Source organism: Diabrotica undecimpunctata, chromosome 1 (assembly GCF_040954645.1).
Source record: "Diabrotica undecimpunctata isolate CICGRU chromosome 1, icDiaUnde3, whole genome shotgun sequence".
Taxonomy (NCBI): domain Eukaryota; kingdom Metazoa; phylum Arthropoda; class Insecta; order Coleoptera; family Chrysomelidae; genus Diabrotica; species Diabrotica undecimpunctata.
Window position 1 is genome coordinate 1,181,023 of NC_092803.1, and position 23,284 is coordinate 1,204,306.

The window sequence follows — 23,284 nt, forward strand, 5'->3', positions numbered from 1 at the left end:
GGTATTATTAGTTGCCTTTTTTCTAGGTTTCAGTTACAATTTATTGTCCATTTCGTAACTTTTTGATTATTTCAGTAGACGCTCTTCTGATGATGGGCCTATGTGATGGTCCACTGTGATTGAATAAGTCTCACTTTATGTTCGTTTCCTTACTCTTTTTTTGTGTCTTTGTGTGCTTTTAATTTTTGTATCTCCTTATAAGGTGATATCGGACAAAATCTATAAATACTGCTCCGAATACTTGGTGTCTTCCATACCCATCTTCGATGTGTTGGGGGAGATTCAGAATTTGTCAAGTAAAAAATCTTTTTCCTGTCTAAAACCACATTGTTCTTTCATGAGTTTTTTATTGAGGATCTTAATTATCGATGGAATTTTTTTGAGGATCTGACCTTCGAGTATTTTTAAAAGGAGCCGATTGATAAAACAAATAAAAAACAAATGATTTTATTAAAAAATATTAACAATATACTTAATATTAAGAAACCTATTAGCAATTGCATACAACTCATTCTACAAGCACAACTTAGTTTACAACATAATATCTATCAAATAGGTTTTAATACTGATTTTTTTTATTTTTTTTTATAAATAAATAAGATTGCAATTACAGCTAAGGCAAAAACTGATCAAAACTGTAATGTATTGACTAGGTTTAAATATAAACCCTGCTTACTTAGTATAATGCATTGCACATCCATCGTATATCGACAGATTAAAGCACAGTACCAGCTGTGTTATGTCTTTATAGACACAAAAATTAATTTGGATGCCAAGTGTGATTTGCCCAGACATTTCAAAGGGTACAAGCATATCCAGTACGCAATATTCTACTATTGATTACAATAAAAAAAAAAGAAAACAGAAAAGCGTATCACAGTTCAGAAAATGTAGGAAAACAATAATCCGCCAAAAGTACTTTTTAAAAACTGAAAAAAAAGTGTTAAGAAAAATAGCTTGAATAAAACAGATCGTAAAATCTACTTTTACGATCTGTATCGAATCTTTTGGGGAACCATAACCAAGAAAACATCGATAATGTTAAGAAGAAGAGGAGCTTTTCGTTTAAAAGACGCAACTTTTGTTCATACGAACGAAATAAAAATCATCAAAAGTTGTTGTTAAGCTCTAAAAATCTGAAGCCACTTCAATGACATCAGATGATCGTCAATACAATAGACTTTAAAACCGTAAGGTGTTAAAATAAAAACCTTTCATATCATTCATATATTTAACTATGAACTGTTTTGTTTTTATTCTTCTCTCATAAATTAACTAAATCTTGACTGTATAATTATTTAATTTTGCACAGCAAACTTCTCCTATCAAATTTTTACAACGTTATACCTAGTATAACCAATACTTCTTCAATTCCCGCACATATTATCACTGGTCGGTAGGTTATCTGCTAACAAAGAGGTAAATACGTCCAGAGGACAGAACTCCTTACATCCCGGCATTTCTATCAACCTCAAGCCGGAGCCATCCCACTTTTTGTAAAATATTTTGAACCCGTACACACCTCTGATACGGTGTAACTCCATGACGACATAAGCGCCGTATGTGGGAATGTGTTTTTCGAATATCCTCAAAGATATCATCAGGTACGATAACGTACTTTCGTGGGCTGAGTAGAGGTACATCTTTCTACCCAGTTTGCGATGATCTGTGATCTTCGCTTTGGTGTCGTCGAGAACTTTTTTCAAAAAGTTTCCGATAGCAATTCTTCGCATATCCGCTGTGCCCATCGCTATGTAGTACTCTTCGGGGAAAATTTTGGTCATCGGTTCTGGCCATACAGACTTAGTCCAGTCAGGTAGCTTTAAACCATATTCCTCTTCAGTGGATAGACCGAAATGTAAATTATAAATGTCTTTAAAGGTTGTGATGTTCAAACCAGTATGTTCAGATATGTACTTAAAAGTTTCGCCGTACTTCGCAAACTTCTCTTGAACAGACGGACGACTACTGTATTCTTTGTAAAGTTCTAAATACCTTCGACAGTTGCTTCCCATAAGTATCTACAAAAAAATAACAATTACTTTTAAAATTAATATAAATATGAATGAATGTAAACTCACATCATCTTGTTTGACCGGTAAATAGTTATACGGAACTGGCTGCCAAGGCATCCCTAAAACTTCATCGTCTTTCCTTGGCGGGAACAGTCCAGCTAAGACCAACTGCAACGACATTTTGGTACGATTGTAATGGGTACTTCTTGCTTCTACGAGTTCTGGGTAGTAGTAGTCCCCCAGGAAACGATCGTATCTCCTACGAAGTTCCAGACCCACTAAGTATTGTTTGCGTTTGCCGGCCTAAAACACAGTAAATAGTTAAAAAATATATAGTTAAAAGAGTATTTTGATTATCAAGGGACAAGCATACTAGAAAATATGTGTTTAAAGAAAAAGGAAATACTTTGTTAGAGAAGATGATATTTAAAAGAAATTTGAAAACTGGGAAGAGAATGCACTAATATTTTTTATCTAGATGTATCTTGGATTTATGAATGAATTTTGTAAAAAAAGTAAATGAAATAAACAGATTACATTATGCTCAAGAGGCATTTCCTGTAGGTTTTTCTACTGTATTAAAATTGTTGATTTCGTCTTTTGGACGGGACACTAAGTAGAATATCCACACCAAAAAAAAGACTTGTCCTAATTATCTATTTCTCTAGCACGCCGCGTGTTTTGAGTATCCTTAAACCGTGCGAGTAAATGAAGACTTTCTTCGTCCTGGAATGCGTTTGTCTGCTTTTTTCCCTTGCAAAATATTTTGTATCAACCTATATTTAAGTCATCTTACTACATGTCCAAAATACTTAAGTTTTCTCTTTTTTAAGCTCTTTATAATCTCAGCAGTCTTGCTGACATGTTCTATTTCTATCCTTCTAAAAGCGTCTCTGGTCTGCTCAATTTTATATCTAATCTCACCGTGACTTCCTGCGTTACAATTTACCTGATATCCAAGGTAAACAATTTGATCAACTTGCTTAAGTTTGGTACTGTTTACATACATATATTACTTATTACGAGTATTTTGGTTTTCCGTATGTTCACATCTAGACCTGCTTCCTTACAGCTCTCAACTACACTCTTAAGTAATGTTTGCAGATCTGGAGTAGAAGCTAGGAGTACTGTGTCATTCGCATATCGCAAATTATTGATAACTTCACCTTTCACAATTACTCCTTTTTGTTTTTCAGATACCTGCCCACATAACCCGATGCCACCCGATAACTGCCCACCTCGAATCTCGGAACTAAATGAGCACTCCTTCTAATCCCGAAAAAACAAAACCTTCGTCTTCAGGTCATTGGATGGACTGAACAGCTCAGTGATCTGTCGCCGGTCCCAAGCCCGAATAAAAAATATAGTTGAATCGAAAGGCTAGCAACCTATCTTTCAAAAAAAAACAATATTTAGCAGAAGACGCTAATGCGCACACAAAAGTTGAAATTTACAAAAAATTAAGAGACGTTCTTATAATTCTAAATCAGAACAAAGGACATATTCTAGGAAACTGTAACTTCAGGGTTGAAAGAAAAGAAAGTAATCCCATATTGAATCTGGAGAAAAAAGAGTAAACAACAATGGTAAACGACTCTTAGACATATGCCTTAAAGTTTATGAATGAATTTTTCCATCACAAATAAATTCAAAAAAATACATGTATACAACTAAGGAAGAAACCGCAATCAATTATTGACTATCTGATTCAATCACAAAAAACAAAACTAAAAACAAATGACGAAAGAGTCTATCGTAATGTAAAATGTGGGTCTGACCATTACATGTTGGTAGGTAAAGTTACTATTAAATATGGAATAGAACGCCAAACAAACCAAGAACGAAAATTACCCCGAATCCAAACCTAAAACAATAAAATATAATATCAATAGCTTAAGAGATAAATCTATGCAATTCCTCTACAAGATAAGATTGGTTGCAAAGTTAGAAACTGTAGATGAAGTAGAAACAGCAGGAGGGAAGTAGCAGTTAGTGGAAAAATGCATACACCAAGCAGTAAGAGAGGCTTTGGGATATTTGGACAAAAGAAGAAAAGGAAATCCCGAATGTATCACAAATGACATAAAAAAATCTCCGAAATCGAAAGAAAAAGGTATATATGACTTGGTTAAGAACAAAAGACTCAAAAGACAGAAAAACCTATATTATATTGAACCAAGAACCAAAGGATTGTTGTCATAAGAGAAAAAAGAACTCTGAGAGCGAGAATGTGAAAATGTAAAGAGATATCAAAAAACAGTAGGAGTAGAGTAACTCAAATATCGAAATTTACCAAAATGTACGAAAATAAAGGAAGAAAACAGGAAATATAGACCTAATCCAGAACAAGAAGTGGGAGATTCTTTACAGGTAACTGCTGATAGAAAACAGGAAAGAATGTCTGGAAGATATTGACGAACTTAACATTAATATCGAAGAGATGGTACAGTTAATAAGTAAAAATTATATTAAATGATTAAGAAAAATGAAGAGCGGTACAGCTCCAGGAGACATTCCCATTGGACAAGTAAAACATGGGCAAGACATACTGTCGGAAATACTAGGTGATATTTTTAATACATGTTTGATTGAAAGCCGAAATATTTTCACAGATTGAAATTCAGCATATATATAAGCTCCATCGAAATAAAGGAGACAACCGAATAGACACGGAGTACCAAGAAATAGAAGAACAGAGTGGCTTTTGGGCATGACGGTCCTGGACGTACAATATTTTTACTACTATTTTTACTAATACTAAACTAATAGAGAAACGCGTTGCTAGAAATCTTACTACCACGTTTGTGTTCCTAGATCTCAAGAAAGCCTGCAACACAGTAGATTTAAAATCTCGATTCGAATAAAAATTTGTACTAGAAAAAAATAATAGCAATAGCAAACAAAACTGTTCACGGTCTCCAGAAACATTTAAAAAATAAATCGGTTGCCTGTAAAGTCGGTTTTACGGGCGAAGATTTTACGTGACAACGTCTTTTTCTCGGTAGAATATTTATTGATATGAATATTATTAAATTGCACAATAGGAACAAGGAATTGAATGAAAATAAGAATTGCACAAATTTTAACTTAGAAATATATTTTTTTTACTAAAACATTGTACATGTAAACTTAAACTTAACTAATTTCTATTTGAGTGATTTTGTTGAGGATAGGACGATGATAGGAGAAATAGCATCGCACCAGCGGACCGATCATGTTTGAGTGGGAGAGAGACGCAAGGCATTCGCCGGTTTGGCGGGCCTCTCTCTCGTTCGGTGACTCATCGTAACAGACGTGAGCGGGCGTTACACTTTTTCATGAGTGACTCCGAGCCACAACCTAATTTAAGACGTTGTCACGTCAAAATATAAAACGTGTAGTAAACCTTAATATATAATACAAGACCTTAATAAGACCAGTTTTGATATATGGGGCTGAAACGTAGACTTAATCTCAAAATGATAAAAGACCTCGGTATTTTTGAGAGAAAAATTCTTAGAAAGACTTTTGGGGCCGTAAATGAAAATGGGACTATGGCGTCGAAGATACAACTTTGAACTATATGAGTTATACACCGTTCCAGATATTGTGAAATTCGTTAAAGTGCAGAGACGCTGCACACATTGCTAGGATGTCAAATCACGAATACACGAAGAGATTAACATTTTCAAAACCAGAGGACACAAGAAGCAGATGACGACCACGAATGAGATGGATTAATGATGTGGAAGAAGACCTACAGATTTTAAAGGTCAGAAGATGGAGGGAAGTTGCCAGGAATCGACAGGAGTGAAGACTTCTTTGTGAGCAGGTCAAGCTTCACAACGGATTGTCGAGCCACTTATAATGATGATAAAAACCGCTACCAAAAATTGCGATTTGCGATAATAATATATACAAGGTGAGTCAAACCTCTGGCTTTCTTTAATTTTGGCTTAACTATGGAGTATACAGTGTGTCCGTAAAGTATGGAAGAAATTCGATATTTCCTAATTCAAAAGCCTTTTCAAAAAAATCTAAAACACGTCGATTTTTAAATTAAATGTATACAATACATTTTACAATAAAATTTTATTATACAAGGTGATACACATTACAGTGATGACGTCGTTGGCTCTTCTTTTAAATGTAACACCCTGTATTTTAGGACATTTTTAGATCGATAAAAATGAGCTGATTTCAAAAAAGTATAATACTCGGGTCTAATGGATATAATTTGAAAGATATGCTCTTAGAAAATAAATTATTTATTATCAATTTCAAAAAAGTAGCCTACTTCTAGTTTTTGATAAACTGTAATTATTTTTAGTAATGTTTAATAACAATTAAGTAGTACAATAATTGTATTAATTAGTGAATGTTCTGTATTATTGCTTAGAATTAATTTTAAGTAGAAATGAATTTGAGTGTAAAGCAAAGAATTGAAATACTCATGATGATTGGGTATGGAGACAAATCGCGAACTCAGACGGAAGTGTGTAATTTATTTAATGATAAATATCCAGAAATACTCATCACGCAATCAACAGTAAGTAAGATTGAAAAGAAATTTCGAGAAACTGGTACGGTTAAAAATGCACGCAAATCAGGTCGTCCCTCTGTAAATTATGTTACAACATTAGATGTTCTACTTAGTTTTGAAGAAGATGCGCACACTTCTGTTCGTAAGGTTAGTAGTGATCTCGATGTTTGCAAAACAACGGTACACAAAGTACGTAAAAGTAAGTAAAATCCACTTTTGTACAGGAATTAAACGAGGATAATCCAGATAAAAGAATACAATTTTGCGAAATAATGATGCATAACTGCCACTGAAACCCTCTCTTGGTTCAAAATATTATTTTTTCTGATGAGGCTACATTCAAATTAAATGGCGAGGTCAACCGTCAGAATTGTAGATACTGGACAAAAGAAAACTCCAACTGGATGCGGGAACATCATACACAATACCCGCAAAAGGTAAACGTATGGGCTGGCATTGTAAGAAATAAAATCATTGGACCTTACTATTTCGAAGGTAATTTAAACGGGCCAGCATACCTTTAGTTTTTAAGTGGGTATATCGTACGTACTTTAGTTAATTTATTCCCTAGTACAATTAATCTTGGAGGTTTTGATAAAAGTTTATGGTTTCAACAGGATGGTGCGCCTCCGCATTATGCTTTAGATGTTCGAAGGTACCTAAACAAGATTTTTCCGAACAGGTGGAAGACGTGGACATATTGAATGGCCAGCGAGGTCGCTAGACCTCAATCCTTGGATTATTTTATGTGGGATCATTTAAAGAATGTTGTTTATAAAACGAAACCTGCAAATATTGGAGACTTAAAAACAAGAATTCGTAAAGAAATAAACAATATTTTTCAAGAAAGCATAAACAAGGTTCTACAAGAAATTGTACAACGTTTGGGTTACTGTCAAATACAACAAGGGCTACAATTCGAACATTTAAGATTAAGTCATGTATTAATTACTGGATTACTTTCAAGTTATTTATTATAATTTATTTATAATTTATTATTATTATAAATCAATAAAAATTAATTTTCTAAGCACATATCTTTCAAATTATATCCGTTAGACCCCCAGTATTATACTTTTTTGGAATTAGCTCATTTTTATCGATCTAAAAATGTCCTAAAATACAGGGTGTTACATTTAAAAAAAGAGCCGATGACGTCATCACTGTAATGTGTATCACCTTGTATAATGAAATTTTATTGTAAAATGTAGAACATTAAATTTAAAAATCGACGTGTTTTAGATTTGTTTAAAAAGGCTTTTCATTTAGGAAATATCGAATTTATTCCATACTTTACAGACACACTGTATAAAAGAATGTTTTAAACAAAACTGATGTATAAAAAAGACGTCTATAATTTAAAATTATTTTCGATTATACGGGGTAAGTCAGAACAACGGAATGAACCAAAATTGTGTGTTTTTTAATGAAATACGATGTATATTAAAGCATTTTTGAATCTATTATTTAAAAATATGAAGAGTTTGTATAAGGTTTATATGCCTAAAGTTATTCATTTTTAAGGCCAAGAGAGATCGAAAAAAACAGAATGGATCAGAGAGAAAACTAGGGTCTCTGCTGTCATCCATAGTATTAAATCTTTAAAATGGCAGTAGGAGGAACATTTGGCGACAAGAATTGACAATAGATAGTTTACTAGAATTACAATGTGGTACCTCATAGACGTCAAGAGACCAAGAAGACCAAATTTAAGATGGGACTATGACATAAGGAAACAGCCCGGTACAACATTACACAGAAAAGCGAATATTAAACAATCGTGGACAGAAGTGAAGATATATATATATATATATATATATATATATATATATATATATATATATATATATATATATATATATTATATATATATATATATATGTATTATATATATATATATATATATATATACTGTGTTGTTTGTATATATATATATATATATATATATATATATATATATATATATATATATATATATATATATATAGAAGAATCAAAACATCTATCGAAGAAGAATCTGCTGGCTAAAGAACCTGTTAGTTACCTGAAGTTATGGTTTCACACAAATGTAGAAGAGAGGAAGCCTGTCCAGAATAAGAAGAAAATATAAACGAAAAATCGCTATAAAATATTACGAACCTGACTATTGTTGACAAATAAATGTGTTCTCTAGCGTCACGACAATTCCGCGTAATTTTTAAAATTACAGAATTCAACATTGTTCACATACTATTACAAAATAATTACTAAAATCAATTACCTGTCTGACTCGTACGTATTTATTACGAAAGAATTTTCTAGATCCTCTCGATTTTTAAACTGATTCAACTATGTACACGTTTGTGACAACAAGAACGGAGATTACGTAAGAGGAATGTGATTATTAAAAAGGACGCACAAAAAAATTATATGTATCTAGTTATTGGGATGAATAGACGAAGCGATTTCATCACGATAACTGTGTAACTACGATGACAAAATGATTTCTAGTAAGATTATCAAGGTCGAAAAAAAGTTAATTGGGAATTTAATTTAAAGGTTTTAAACAAGAATAAATCAAATACAATACAATAAAAGTGAAGACGGAAAAGTAAAAGAAAATCTGCACAAGAAGGAAATACTCAGGTCAGTAAGACCTTTAGTGAAGATATAAATGCATTTTACTTTTTTTCATTGATATTTTAATCCAAACCTAACAATGTAATTTTTGGTCATGAGGGCATATCAAAATGAAATGAGGGTGAAAACATAAAATCATAAACCCCACAGATAAACTAACCGACGAATCGATCTGTTTTTTTTTGCAAATTGAGACTATCATTAAAAACGAGAGATATAGAAGGCATGACAAATTAATGAAGGACGATATAAAATAATGAGAACCCAAATACATCTAGCAGCAGAGGAAGCCATTGCAAGGATAGAATAGGATGGAAATATGTTTTATTGTCATAAAAAATTTCATATGAAAATTGTACAGTTATATGGACAATGGAGTAGTCATGATTAAGTTTTGCTGAAAAACCATTCAGATGTTTACGAATTAGGCTTTCTAAAATTTAACAGTTTCTAAAATATAAAGAGAAAAGAATTAAAATCCCGTGATTTTTGAAGTAGCTTCTACAATATGTTGTTCTTATGAGACCTAACAGATACCGTATTGCGTTTTTTTTTAATTCAAATTAACATCAGATTGGTCAGCTGTACTAAAACCCCAAAAAGTGCCACCCAAAGATGGGTATGTTATTTTGGAAGATGCTAAATTAATTTCCTTCCAAACAGATCTTATTGCATAGCAGGCTGATTCTAGTTTCTTATATATATATATATATATATATATATATATATATATATATATATATATATATATTATATATATATATTTAGGGATTCTACAGTATTCACTGCCTTCGCCTCAACCGTTTCCATCTCTCTCTATTGTTCCATTCTCCATCGTTTAGTCCTCTCTTACTCATGGCGTCGTCTACTTCGTTCCTCCAGGATTTTCGAGGTCGTCCTCTTTTCCTCCTTCCTATGGGGCTCCATTCGGTTATTCTCTTTATCCATCTGCTGTAGCTAGTTCTTCTTACATGTCCATACCACTTTAGTCTTTTTTGTTCTATATATGTTAGTATGTCTGTTTCTATTGATGTCCTTTGCTTTATTTCGTCATTACTTCTCCTATCCATTCTTGTTACTCTGCAGCATCTTCGCAGGCATTCCATCTCTGTTGCTACTATCTTACTGCTGTTTTTCTTGTTTATGATCCAATTTTCAGTCCCATATGTCATAATACTTCGCACTAATGTTTTATAAATCTGCGTTTTTGTCTTCATATTTAGGTGTCTATCCCACCATACTGAGTTAAGTTGTCGGATTGCTGTTCTTGTTTGTCCTAATCTTTGTGTAATTTCTTCCTCTGTTGTTGCCTTTTTCGTGGTTATAAACCCCAGGTATTTGAATTTATCCTTTCCTTTGATTGTTACGTTGTCATCAATCTGTAGATCTTCTATGTCTTCTTCACTTGTAGATAGGTACTCCGTTTTCGCGAGGTTAATATCTAGGCCAGCTGTGGTGTATTCTTCTTGTAGTTTCTTCATCATGTAGCTGAGGTCGTCTTGGTCTTGTGCAATCACTACTTGATCGTCTGCAAAACTTAACGTATATAGGTATTCGTTCCGTACCGGTACTCCCATGCCTTCGCATTTTCTTTTCCATGTAGTCAAGGCTTTCTCTAAGTATATTTTGAATAGGGTTGGAGATGTGGAACAACCCTGCAGGAGCCCTTTTGTTGTGGTGAAGTCTCCTATGATTCTTGTTCCCATTTTAATGGACACTTTATTTTCTTTATACAGAGCTTTTGTAGCTTCTACGAGTTCTAGTTTCTTATTTAACAAATCGATATGAAGTGACATTTCAGGTTGCTGCCTATAAAAATACCAATAAATTTTACAGAATCAACCAAACTGATGGCTGTTATTAAGAAACAAGAATTGAAAAGCTCATTTATAAAATAATGTTACTGTCTTATTCACTTTAAAAAAGAATAAATTAGAATCGGACCAGCTTTTTATTGTAAATAGATTAGAAGTTATAGTTGCATGAGGAGTTGCAGTATTAGAGTTGCTCCACAGTGAAACTGTCATCAGTAAAAAGAAAAAAATTTCTGTCGATTTTTAAACAAGCAATGGCTGTTATAAAGATAAGGAAAACGAGAGGACTTAATGCTGAACCTTGTTGTACTCCAAATGCAATGCTTTTGTGACTAGAGTCAGTATCATTTGCTCTAATAAGTTGTTTCGTCAAGTAAGATAGGAGCCAGTTCAAAGAAATACTTCGAGTTCCGAAAAAATTTAGTTTTTTTATCAAAATGTCGTGATTTACACAATCAAAATCTTTGGCATAGTCACAAAAAACAGTGTCAGTGAAAAGATTATTGTTAAGAACTTCATGGACCTCATGTAGTACAGAAAACCTAGCATCACTGGTACATTTATTAGATAAAAAGCCGAACTGACTTTGTGATAAAATGTTGTTTTCAACGAAAAAGAACATAAAGCGAACCTTTATGAGTATCTCAATCATTTTGGATAGGACCGGTAGTAAGGCAATGGGTCTATAGTTGCAGACATTCAATTTTTCACCACCCTTATGAAGAGGAATAATAATGGCTGTCTTTAGGCACTTTGGGAGTATACCTTATTCAAAAGAATCATTAATTAGTGAGATCAGGATTTCCAATACATTTTTGGGAGATTTAAGAAATTTTTTATAGTAGTCCATCAGTACTACAGGAAGATTTGCTTTTGATACTATTTATTGTTTGGATCAGTTCAGATTCATCAACATGATCTTATAAAAAAATAATTTGAGACTTTTTTTGAAAATAAATGTTATCATGTTGTGGCAAAATGGTGATGTTATATTTTTAATCACATTAACGCAGTACTCATTTAGATTTTCAAGGTTTGGAAGGGAAAATGTTTAAGCTATGTTAGTTTTATTTCGAAAATCGTTTGTTATGGACCAAGTTTCTCGTACAACACTTTTTAAAGCTTCCCAGATGATTTGGATATTATGCTGTTTTAGCTGTTTAGATATACTTTTCTGTACTTCGTGATATATTCAATGACAGAGACGTTGGTAGTAAATTTCTTGATGTACTGTAGTGAACGCATATTCTTGGCTGATATGCGGATACCTTTGGTAGTCCCTGGTTTGTGGTGTTTTAACTTATTGTAATTTAAGGAAATGTCCTATTAAAAATATAGACAAGCCTATCTAAAAAAAGCACTGAAATTATAGTCCACGTTCATAGAAGAAAAGTGCCACCCAGATTCAAGCATAAATTTTGGAATTTACGAAAACATCCTACTTAAATATCGGGTTTTAGAGGAGGGTTTGCTGAGAGTGTTAAACTTATTAATAAATTGTAAAGCAGACATCAAGGGGTGAGAAATCTGAGACAATATAATCAATTATGATGGATGTTGGTTTAATAATTCTTGTAAGAGAATTAACGTGCATTAGGAGACCATACGATTCGAATATATCGATCAAGAACCTAAAAGCGTATTATTGGCATACTTACATTTGTTAGTTGGCCCAAACCATAGGGAAAATAAGTCTTGTTCAAATAAGGGTCCAACGGATACAGTTCTTCCTCTCCGTTGGGAGTTCTATTGCCGTGTCGAAACATCTGCGAACGTTACAAATTAGCAATAATATTTCATTGTTTAATTATATATCATTGATAAGAGAGTTATGCTTTATTATATGCTATTTTAAATATATTAATAATCTTTATTACTACAGATATGAAGATGTAGCATGCACATTGATGAGAGAGACGTACTTAGTAAAAAATTATTACAAGATAAAAATGTGATTCTGAAGTTTTTTTCTTATGAGAAGAACATATGTTTTTGGAGTCACTTGATAGTCTCCAAAATTTGTTTGCCACCTGCATTCTAATGCCTCGAAATCATGAATGATATAGTTGATTGTTTCAGATCCTCTGTTGGGGCTTCTGCATTTTATGTCTTCATAAAACCTTCTTACCACTCTTTTGAAGTATTTTAGAGGTCTGAATATTTTCTTTCGTCCAAATATCTTGATTAGACTCTATTTTCACTACTTTCGGCCATTTTTTATCGATTTCTTCGTTCTTTTTGTTGGTGTTACGCCACAGTAAACGAATTATCTAACAATTTCAAAATCATAATCACTTTTTGACTTATATACCTTAAAAACTGTTCTAAATGGTTCACATTTCCCGTATTTTGGTCTCCCCAAAATTGGTCTATAACAGATATGTTTGCTCTAAAGCCTGCTTGATTCTCGTCCAAATTATTTTTCACTTAAATTTTAATTTTGTTTCTTATCGATATGGCCAAAACTTTATATATTTTATATTTTCTATTTTTCTGAAGTTGTTACATTCTGCAATCTATCAATTCCTTCGACTGCTTCAGTGTTTGTTCTTTGTTCCACACTTCATAGTGATTTTTCCTTGCAGGCTTTCGTCACCTTCTTTTGGAAACGCGCGAACTATACCGTTTTCACCAGGTGCCTTATTATTTTTTAATTATAGTTACAATGTCTATATGTCTATCTTGGCAGGTAATTTCCTTTTCTGTTCACCTTAATCCTCCAGGTGTATTTTTATTGCTTAAAAATTTTGTTCGCAACTTCTTAACTATACCATCATCATATTTGGCTCGACAGTCCTTTGTAGATCCTGGCCTGCTCTAACATTCGTCGCCATTTTGTTCGGTTTCTGGCGACCTGTTGCCATCTTCTGATTTTTAATATCCCAAAGTCGGTTTCAACTCCTAATTATCAATACGTCCCTGACAGAATTCTTGAAAATGACAACTACAAGCTATACTGCGACTGCACTGTGCTCACAGCACAGACCAACCAGTGGCACATAATAGACCGGATCTCATACTAATTAATAAACTTACTAGAGAGACAACACTAATAGATGTAGCGATACCTAACAACAATAATCTGAGTGTTACATACAATCAAAAGATCGTCAAGTACAGAGATCTAGAAATACAAACAAAGAGGCAATGGAGAATCAAAAGTACCCGGGCAGTACCTATTATTCTATCTACTACTAGTGTTATTCCGATAAACCTCCTAGAGAACATAAATCCCACCGGAGCTCAATCCTTTTGATACCGTAGGTATCTGGGATGAGTGAATTTTTCCCTTAGGAGTGTGAGCCGTATGGCTAAATCTGGATAATATCAATAACTATGAAAAGACCAAAACTTAAATAAGAGGGGAAAGTACTCATTATTACGACTTATGCAAGGCAAAATTCGTGGAAAGCGAAATGTGAGATGCTGGAAAAAGATGGAGCTTGAAGGAGACGAACTATAACACGAATTTTATCTCAATATCAATATCTCTTGAGTCAACTATGTATGATAAATCAAAATTATTATCTTAATATGCGATTTGATTAATTTCAGGTTATTCTTGCGCTATTTTTGTCTTCCTGTGCAATATGCTTTTTACTATACTCAATTTGTAAATTATTCTTATTAGAGCACAGGTTTTATGACAGTTGATAATCAGCAAATTTTTAACCATGGTACTGTTGATTTGACCCCACTCAGGGCTAAATAAAATGATAATGGTTTTGGATAATGACCTTGTCTTATTCAGTTTTGGACTAGTGAAGCATTAATCAATCTCGAATGTATATTTGTTTAAATTCCTTTACAAAAACAAATATGTTCGATGGTCTAATCCGATAGACACAGATTTAAGTGGTACATATAATCCATCTGAATATTATTTTATATTAAATCTTATTACAAATAATTACACCACATTAAATGATCACTACACCAAATTGCGCCATAATTAGACAATGTCTGTGTCGATTACCCCCCGCTTTATCTTCCGCCAATTTGTCAACCCGCTGACCTCCATAGATGTCAAATAGGAGGATGTTACGTTATTATTCAAAATAGAAAATATTTTAATTTTGGAACTAATGATTTTGATAACGAAACGACAGCACGTTTTAGATCTCGTGAAATTCAAATTTGTTGTTATGAAATAACACGATCGCATAGTCGTGTCACATTTTTGCAATTTTTAATAATAACAACTGTAATAAATTAAAGATATTCAACAATTTTTAGAAACATCACGTTTTTATTATCTGCTCTATAAATACTCTTCTAGTACGTTATTACGGTTTCGTTATCTTGCCAAGTGGTTATCTTTTATGACTTTTTTTTAATTCCTCTATATTTCTCAATCGAAATAACGAAATAAAACCTTAGAAAGATAAAAATAAAGAAGAGAAACTATAAGTAGGTCATGAAAAATCTAAAAGATAAAAAGTGTAATACGAATATGAGAATAAATGAAAGAATAGCTTGAGAAATTTTGGTATTCGTTCGTCATTCATTCTTTTTAAATATCCCAACCAACTCAATCTTGAAGCTTTTACAACTTCTGATATCGAAGGCTTTTTAAAAAAGACTTATGATCTCGGTATGGGTTCTTTTTCTATATACCTCTCCCTCAAACAGAATTAACAGATCCGGTAATCTTAAAAATCAACGGGAATGCAGTTAACGCCCTAGAATCAGAACAAGTGGAGAATTTCAGTTACCTGGAAACTAATATTATATAGACGAGAGCGGAAAAGATGACTGTAAGCTGAATGTAAGAATACAAAAGGGAAATGCTAAGGCAAGGGTTTTACACAAAATTTTACATCTAAAAATGTATCAAGAAGAGCACTTATATATATATATATATATATATATATATATATATATATATATATATAATCGTATAGTAATACTAATCTACTTACAAAATAAAAAAAAATCAATGAAATACGATACTCTTTAGCTTATTTAAAAGGTAGATATGGCTCGTGAAAAAAAAATATCCCAATAATTCTAGGGGAATATGCGTCACACTTTTTGTGGGTAGGTTGTATAGGAAAATCATTAAAGAAAGAAGGAGGAACAGCTGCAAACTTCAGAAGAATAGAGTGGTTTCACTCCTGGATGCTTATGTACTGATAATATATATTTTCCGAAAAATAGCTTATAGAAAAAACAAGAGCTTTAAATGATAAATAGCACATTATGTTCGTGGATCTCCGAAAAACATATGTAGTTGTCTCAGCAACCTGTGGAAAGCAAGGATAAATCACGATGTAGATAACACCTACATAAATGTCGTAAAATCACTTACGAAAGACAATGAATGTAGAACAAAAATCAGAAAAACTACTCAGAATCTTCGATAAAGGACTTCGACAAGAATGCTGTGTATCACCAACCTTATTTAAACTTAATATAAACAAAATACCGAAAAAACTGGAACGAGGAATGAGGATATATGGGAGCAAAATTGACAATTATGTCCACAGCCTTTTGTTTGAAGATGATCAAATAATTTTAGAATAAGGGAAAGTTGACATCGTCTACATCATAAAAAAGCTGGAAAAATTCATTAATAACACCGCAGAAGACCTGGAGATAAATATTAACTCAATAAAACAAACAAGTTAATATAAATAGTTGTGAGTAACTTTAACAAAGGATTAGATGAAATGGGTGTAACGAATTCAATAAAGAAAAAGAAGACAATTGTCCTCGATTATATGGAGCGACGATATCTTTAAGACATATAATAGTGGAAAGGTGCTCACTGTATGGCTCATAGCACTGTGTGATAAACAAAAGAATGGAAGACAAAATAAATGCAGTAAAAATGATGTTTTGGCGAAGAAGCTGCAGATTAATACTAACGGACAAAGAATTAAAGAACTAATGAATGTGAAGTAGATACTAAATAACGAAATAGAATGGAAATAGTATGGAATTATGTGAAAAATACACGAGACAAGAATACTTCTAAAAACTTGGAAATGAAAACCAAACAGAAGGAGGAAAGCAGGACGTCCTAGACTACAGTGGAACGAACTAACAAAAACAGCAATGGAGAAAAGAGACTTCACTGAAGAAGATGTATAATATGGCAAGAAGAAATAGCGATTGAAATGTGGTAAACGACAAACAGAATATCCTATGTAAAGTCACGAATAAGTAAGCATAGTAATGGCTATAATTTAAATCTACATTCGTAATACTGCTTAAGAAAACAAATGCTAGAGTAGATCAATAGTCGAATGGGTGAATTATTAATTGACTTTTTTTAAAAATAAATTATCAAATGATGAATTGTGTGATGCAACTGATAGGTTCACCATGTTACATTAACATCAAAACCAAGTATATGCGCCCGAAGCAGACGAATCAGATCAAGAGGTTGAAGAATTTTACGAACAACTGCAAGATGGGATTATTTCACTTAAATCGTAGGAGATATTCCAAATCTATTTAGACATCTACTAAATATTTTCGATCAGTTTAGGAACAGAATGGCCACTTTATGCTCAATGGAGATATAGTGGCCATTCAGGCCATCAGTGTCTCACGGAAAGAGAAAATCTGTCTACAACAGAAACAAGTGATGAAAAGAAAATTTTGATATGAATCAACCTTGTAAGTAATCGTATTGGTAATACTGATCTACTGAGTCGAATGAATCATTGAAATTTTCTAAAAATGAGATGCAACTGTCGGTATACCATTTAACATCAACATTATTTAAGTATACGTGATCGCACGAGACAAAGCACATCGAGAGGTCGAAGAATTTTACGAACAACTGCAAGAAGCTTATCTCACTTAAATCACAGGAGATACTACAACTCTCCGCAGGACCTCCATACGGTAACAGGAGAAAAAAGTCTGTGTTTGACAAGGTTCAAGAACAGTTTGACTCCATAGTCAAGTTGTGAAACAAATGGAAAGTAATTAAATTCAACAAAACTTTAGCTAAATATATTTAGACATCCCAAATATTATCGTTCAATTTTGGAACAGAACAAGCACATTATGCTCAATGGAGATATACTTCAGACAGTCAGTATCCTTCTTGGGAGGCTTCATAGACACTCAACTGGAACATTGACTTCAAAAAAACCCTAAATAGTGTAAGAAATAGAGACAACTTCCTAAAAGAATTGTACGAAAACATTAACCAGGATTGTTCTATAAGTATATAAGTAACCAGGTTACTCCCCTATATACTTATAAAACATTCATCAGAGCAATAGTCGAGCATGAAATAAAAATACATACTATGATCTACCACCCGGACAGTGATGTATATGGAAATCTCTACAAGACACTGAACAATACAAAATTACAAACCAAATAGATTATGTAGTTTTACCCTGGAGTAGATATTGGCTCTGACTATAACCCACTAATTAGTAACTTCAAGTTCAAAAGTAAAATGATCTATATAGGCCTACAAAACACGTTGGATATAATGTTGAAAAATATTACAGACTGAAATGAAATAATACAATTCGTAATTAAATTCTATAGCGAACTATACAAAGCACATGACACACTTGAAGAAGTAATCAGTAGTCCAGTAGTAGAAGATCTATCAGAAGTCCTTCCGGAAGTAGTAGAATCAACAATTACAAAAATGAAAAGCGATAAAGCAGCTGGAATAGATGGTATAACAGTGGAACTGCTTAAATACGCTGGCAATAAAACCTGGAAAATCTTAGCAGGCATATTTACGAATTGCCTAAGATCGAGATGCATACCAGAATACTGAAATGCAGTAAACAAAATTCTCATTCATAAGAAAGGTAGCAAAGAGGATATCAAAAACTACAGACCTATAAGTCTACTACCAATCGTATACCAGATATTCACAAAGATCATCAGTAACAGATTAACAAACGTATAAGATGGTGCACAGCCGAAAGAACAAGCTGGCTTCAAAAGTGGATTCAGTACAATAGATCACATTCATACACTTCGAGAACTAATGAGTAGAGCTAAAGAATATAAAATACCGCTAGCATTAATAGATTTATAGAAGGCTTTCAATTCTATATATCCCAAGCCAGTAATAGAAGCTTTGACCAACCAAGGCATTGACAAATCGTACATAGAAACTTTAGCAAATATATACAGACAAGCAAAAGCTAAGGTAAAAATTTATGAAAACACTCTAGAATTTCCCACTACCAGAGGCGCCCGGCAAGGAGAAGCAATATCACCAAAGCTCTTCACTGCAACTCTAGAAAATATATTCAGCAAAATGAACTGGAACAGAACAAAGGAATATCCATTGATGGAGAATACTTTAGCCATCTAAGATTTGCAGACGACATCGTGATGATTGCGATTAATCCTGCAGAACTACAAGAACTTATAAGCGACCTTGAAGTTGGCCTAAAAATAAACTTGACAAAAAAAATCATGTACAACGAGCTACTGGATGTCCAAGACGTAATTATAAACAAGACTGCATGCATGCCAGGTATAACAAAGAGAGATTGAAAAAGAATAGAATGGATCAGACAGAAAACCAAGGTTATTGATGTAATCCAAAGAATTAAATCTTAAAACTGGCAGTGAGCGGGACATTAAGCGAAAAGAACTGACAATAGTTGGTTCATTAGAATTACACTGTGGTATCCAAGAGGCGTCAAGAGATCAAGAAGACGTCCAAATTTAAGATGGGACTATGACATAAGAAAACAAGCCGGTACAACATGACACAGAAAAGCGAATTTTAGATAATCGTGGGTAGATATGAAGAATGAATATGTAAGGGAGGCTACACCATAATCGGTAGAATATGCTGAGAATGATAATAATGATGATGATATAGAATGAAAGAAAAAAGAAAAGCAAATTAATAAAATGTCATTAAATGTTAAGTAATTTTGTTTCTCACGCATTCTCACAAAGATAAGCATGTTCAGATACAGTCTTTTCGCCTGATAAGATACAACAACTTTATTGTATAATATCGTTTTTTGTTTTAATTTTTAGTATGTTTTGTTTAGTATGTACAATAATAATACAAATACGGTGAGAACCAACAACGAGGAAGCCGAAGAATTTACTACAAGTCAAGGCGTCAAACAGGGATGCGTGTTGAGCCCACTGCTGTTCTCAGTGGTACTGGATGAAGCAATAAAGAAAGCCAAGAAAAGAATGAGAAAACTAACATTAGGATACTGGCAAATGAAACACACTCAACTATCAGAGTTTCTATTAGCAGACGACATGATTTTGATAGCAGAAAACAGAAAAGACCTAACAACCTTGAAATCCTAGAAGAAGAATTGTCAAACATAAATATGAAAATAAATACAGAGAAAACAAAAAGAATGATAATTTCAAATAAGAGAAAGACACACGCAATACAATTAAACGGAAAACAACTAGAACAAGTGGAACATTTTAAATACCTAGGAGCAATAATTGAATCAAACGGTAAACAAGACATGGAAATAAATGAGAGAATGGGACGAACAGGAAGCTTATTTAATACTATGAAAACAACATTTTTGGGGAAAAAAGAAATACCGGAGAAGGTAAAAACGGCAGTTGTTAAATCCGTAGTTAGACCTACAATCATCTATAATAGCGAGTCATGGACATTGACTGGGAGACAAAAATCTCGAGTAAATGCTATGGAAATGAGGTTCCTGAGGAAAATAGCAAACAGAAAGAGGACAGACAAAATACGAAACGAAACAATCAGACAAAACCTAAAACTAGAACCAATAAACGAAAAAATAGTAGAGGGGCAACTAAGATGGTTCGGGCACGTCTGTAGAATGTCGAATGAAAGATTAACAAAACGAGTGTTTGAAACGAGAATGCAAGGGAAAAACAAACGAGGAAGACCAAGAGTTAGGTGGGTAGACGAAATCAGAAAAGAAGTTGAGAAGAAAGGATTGACATGGGAAAGTGCACGAAATCTAACACAAAACCGGATAGCATGGAGACAACAGTGCCAATCTTAACCCCACCAGCCTTACACCTAACGGTAGAAAGGCTTACGACTAAGTAAGTAAGTAAGTATGTTTTGAGAAAGCTTTAAATAAACTAGAAAGCTTCAAAAACCTTAATAAGTTTTACTTAAAGGCCAGTATTTGACACAAAAACCAAAATATCCATATAAATTAATACTCACCTAGTCACTAAAGCATAAAATTATTAATTATTTATATATATATATATATATATATATATATATATATATATATATATATATAAATATTAATTACAAATTATTATAAGTTAAATTTGAATTGAAATAAATTGTTACACTCTAGAGAGTAATACTAGTAGTATTCGTTTACTTGACTGTAGTACAAATTATTACTAATAATATCAATTAAAAAAAGCATAAATCTCCACCAACAAGGAAAAAACAATACTCACCACTACCACCATCTTCAAGCTGCCCTTGTCTTCGTTATTCGGAAAAGCCGTGTTGTAATCCTCGTCGCTGAAATCGTTATAGGCGAAACAAAAATTGAAAAGGACGACGTGCAGCAGTGCGCGAGCTAGGGCGCTGCCAAAGAAACGGCCCCACATCGTTTTGATCGATCACTTTTTCGAAATCCAAATGACGAGATTTTCTTTTGAACTTTTCGTTTTATATATCGACGAGTCAATGGGACGCGTGATCTTTGCGCTCCGATTTTAGTCCAGGGGTTTTGTAACGCTACGACGGTTTCCGCGAAAAGTGATTGGTAAGCGAGTTAAGGCAGTAGATAAGAAGGTTTTCTTGTTTTCATCATTTAATATATATCATTTTTAATATATTTAATTTATATAACGCGTAATATTTATACATTGTATGTTTATTTGATTGGTACTGTAATTATTATAAAATGAACATAATTACCCCAAAATAAAAACTCATCGTGATAAAAAGTTGACATTGAACAATATTTTGAATGTAATTGCGAAAATATGTCTCTAAAATCGGTGTTGTTAAAGTTATAACATTGTTATAATTTAATATTTTTATATACAGAATATAATAATTCAGAACTTAATAGAAATAAAAGGTAAATATGGTGTAAAAACCACTATTTTGAAATTGATTATTTCTACAACGAACTTAATTTTACTGTTCTTGAAAATTCGTGTTTATTAACTAAAGTTTATATAAAATTATGAAAAATAATAATGTATATATTATTAGGATATTGAAATTTACTCTACAGTAAATACAGTTACTGATTTTATAAAATTCAATGAAATTGAAAAACAAACAACAAAAATAAATTAATCAGTTTTTTATTTAATAAATATCTTAATGATCTTAATTCACCATCATTCTGGCTTTGCAACCGTACGTGGGTCCGTCTCCTTAAGAATTTCTCTCCAGTCGTCCCTATCCATCGCCTCTCTCCGCCAAGCACGTATTCCCATATTTCTCATGTCTTCATCGAAGTTATTAAGAAACATTGTTCTAGGTCTTTCTCTTCCTCTCTGACCAATAGGTCTATAAGGAGCGTTTTTCTAGCTGGGTCATTTTGTTCCATCAGCATTACATGCCCTATCCACCTCAGACATCCTATCTTAGTATGTTTTACGATATCAGGTTCCTGGTATATTCTATAAAGTTCCGAAGTCGTATCGTCTTCACACTCCATTGTCATTCACTGCTCCATAGATTCGACTTAGTACTCTTCTTTCGAAACATCCTAGCATGTTTTCATTATTTTTTGTTAGAGTCCAGATCTCTGAACCATATGTTAGGAGCGGGCGTATTATTGTTTTGTGGAGATTTATTTTTGTATTTCTTGATATAATTGTGGATTTAAGGAGGAGATTGAACCCAAAATAGCATTTGTTGGCCGTGCAAATGCTACGGGTTATCTCTGCGGTAGTATTATTTTTAGTTTTAAGGAGCACTTCAAGGTATACAAATTCGTTCACTGCATCAATGACGTCGTTTTCTATAACACGTGGTTGTAGGATTTGTGGTTGAGTGCTTATTTTCATATACTTTGTTTTGTTGGTATTTATTATTAAACCTATTTTTTAGCTGATTCTTTTAATGCTACATACGCCTCTCGTTCAGCGTTTTCCGTTCTCCCAACAATATTGATATCATCAGCATAGGCAAGGATTTGCATTGTTTTATTATATATTGAACCAATGGTTGTGATTTGTGATCTATGTATTACTTTTTCCAGAGCCAGATTAAACAGTGTACAGGAGAGCGGGTCTCCCTAGAGCAGACCAGTATTTGTTTTAAAAGGTTCAGACAGTTCCTCTGAATTCGTACTCTACATTCAACTTTTTCACCTTTTTTGTTAAATTTACCAACTGATTTGGTA

At 33.0% G+C, this 23,284-nt stretch overlaps 2 protein-coding genes across 2 annotated transcripts in view; both read right to left on the minus strand.

Moving 5' to 3' along the window:
- Positions 1-23,284, minus strand: part of LOC140443092 (cyclin-A2-like) — a 71,088-nt gene that overhangs the window by 16,438 nt on the left and 31,366 nt on the right. The window lies entirely within an intron of this gene.
- Positions 432-21,659, minus strand: LOC140443060 (venom acid phosphatase Acph-1-like). Its single transcript, XM_072534116.1, has 4 exons — positions 21,369-21,659; positions 12,629-12,736; positions 2,082-2,318; positions 432-2,021 (listed from the first exon to the last, which is right to left on the minus strand). Exons 1-4 carry the CDS (start codon positions 21,522-21,524, stop codon positions 1,368-1,370), a joined length of 1,155 nt encoding a protein of 384 aa, XP_072390217.1. The 5' UTR covers positions 21,525-21,659; the 3' UTR covers positions 432-1,367.

Bases quoted from the DNA above. Each gene is read 5' to 3' on its own strand.
- LOC140443060 (XM_072534116.1), bottom strand. From the start codon at position 21,524: ATGTGGGGCCGTTTCTTTGGCAGCGCCCTAGCTCGCGCACTGCTGCAC. The intron at 12,737-21,368 runs GTGAGTATTGTT...TAACGTTCGCAG, and splicing joins GCTTGAAGATGGTGGTAGTG to ATGTTTCGACACGGCAATAG. The intron at 2,022-2,081 runs GTGAGTTTACAT...ATTTTTTTGTAG, and splicing joins TACCGGTCAAACAAGATGAT to ATACTTATGGGAAGCAACTG.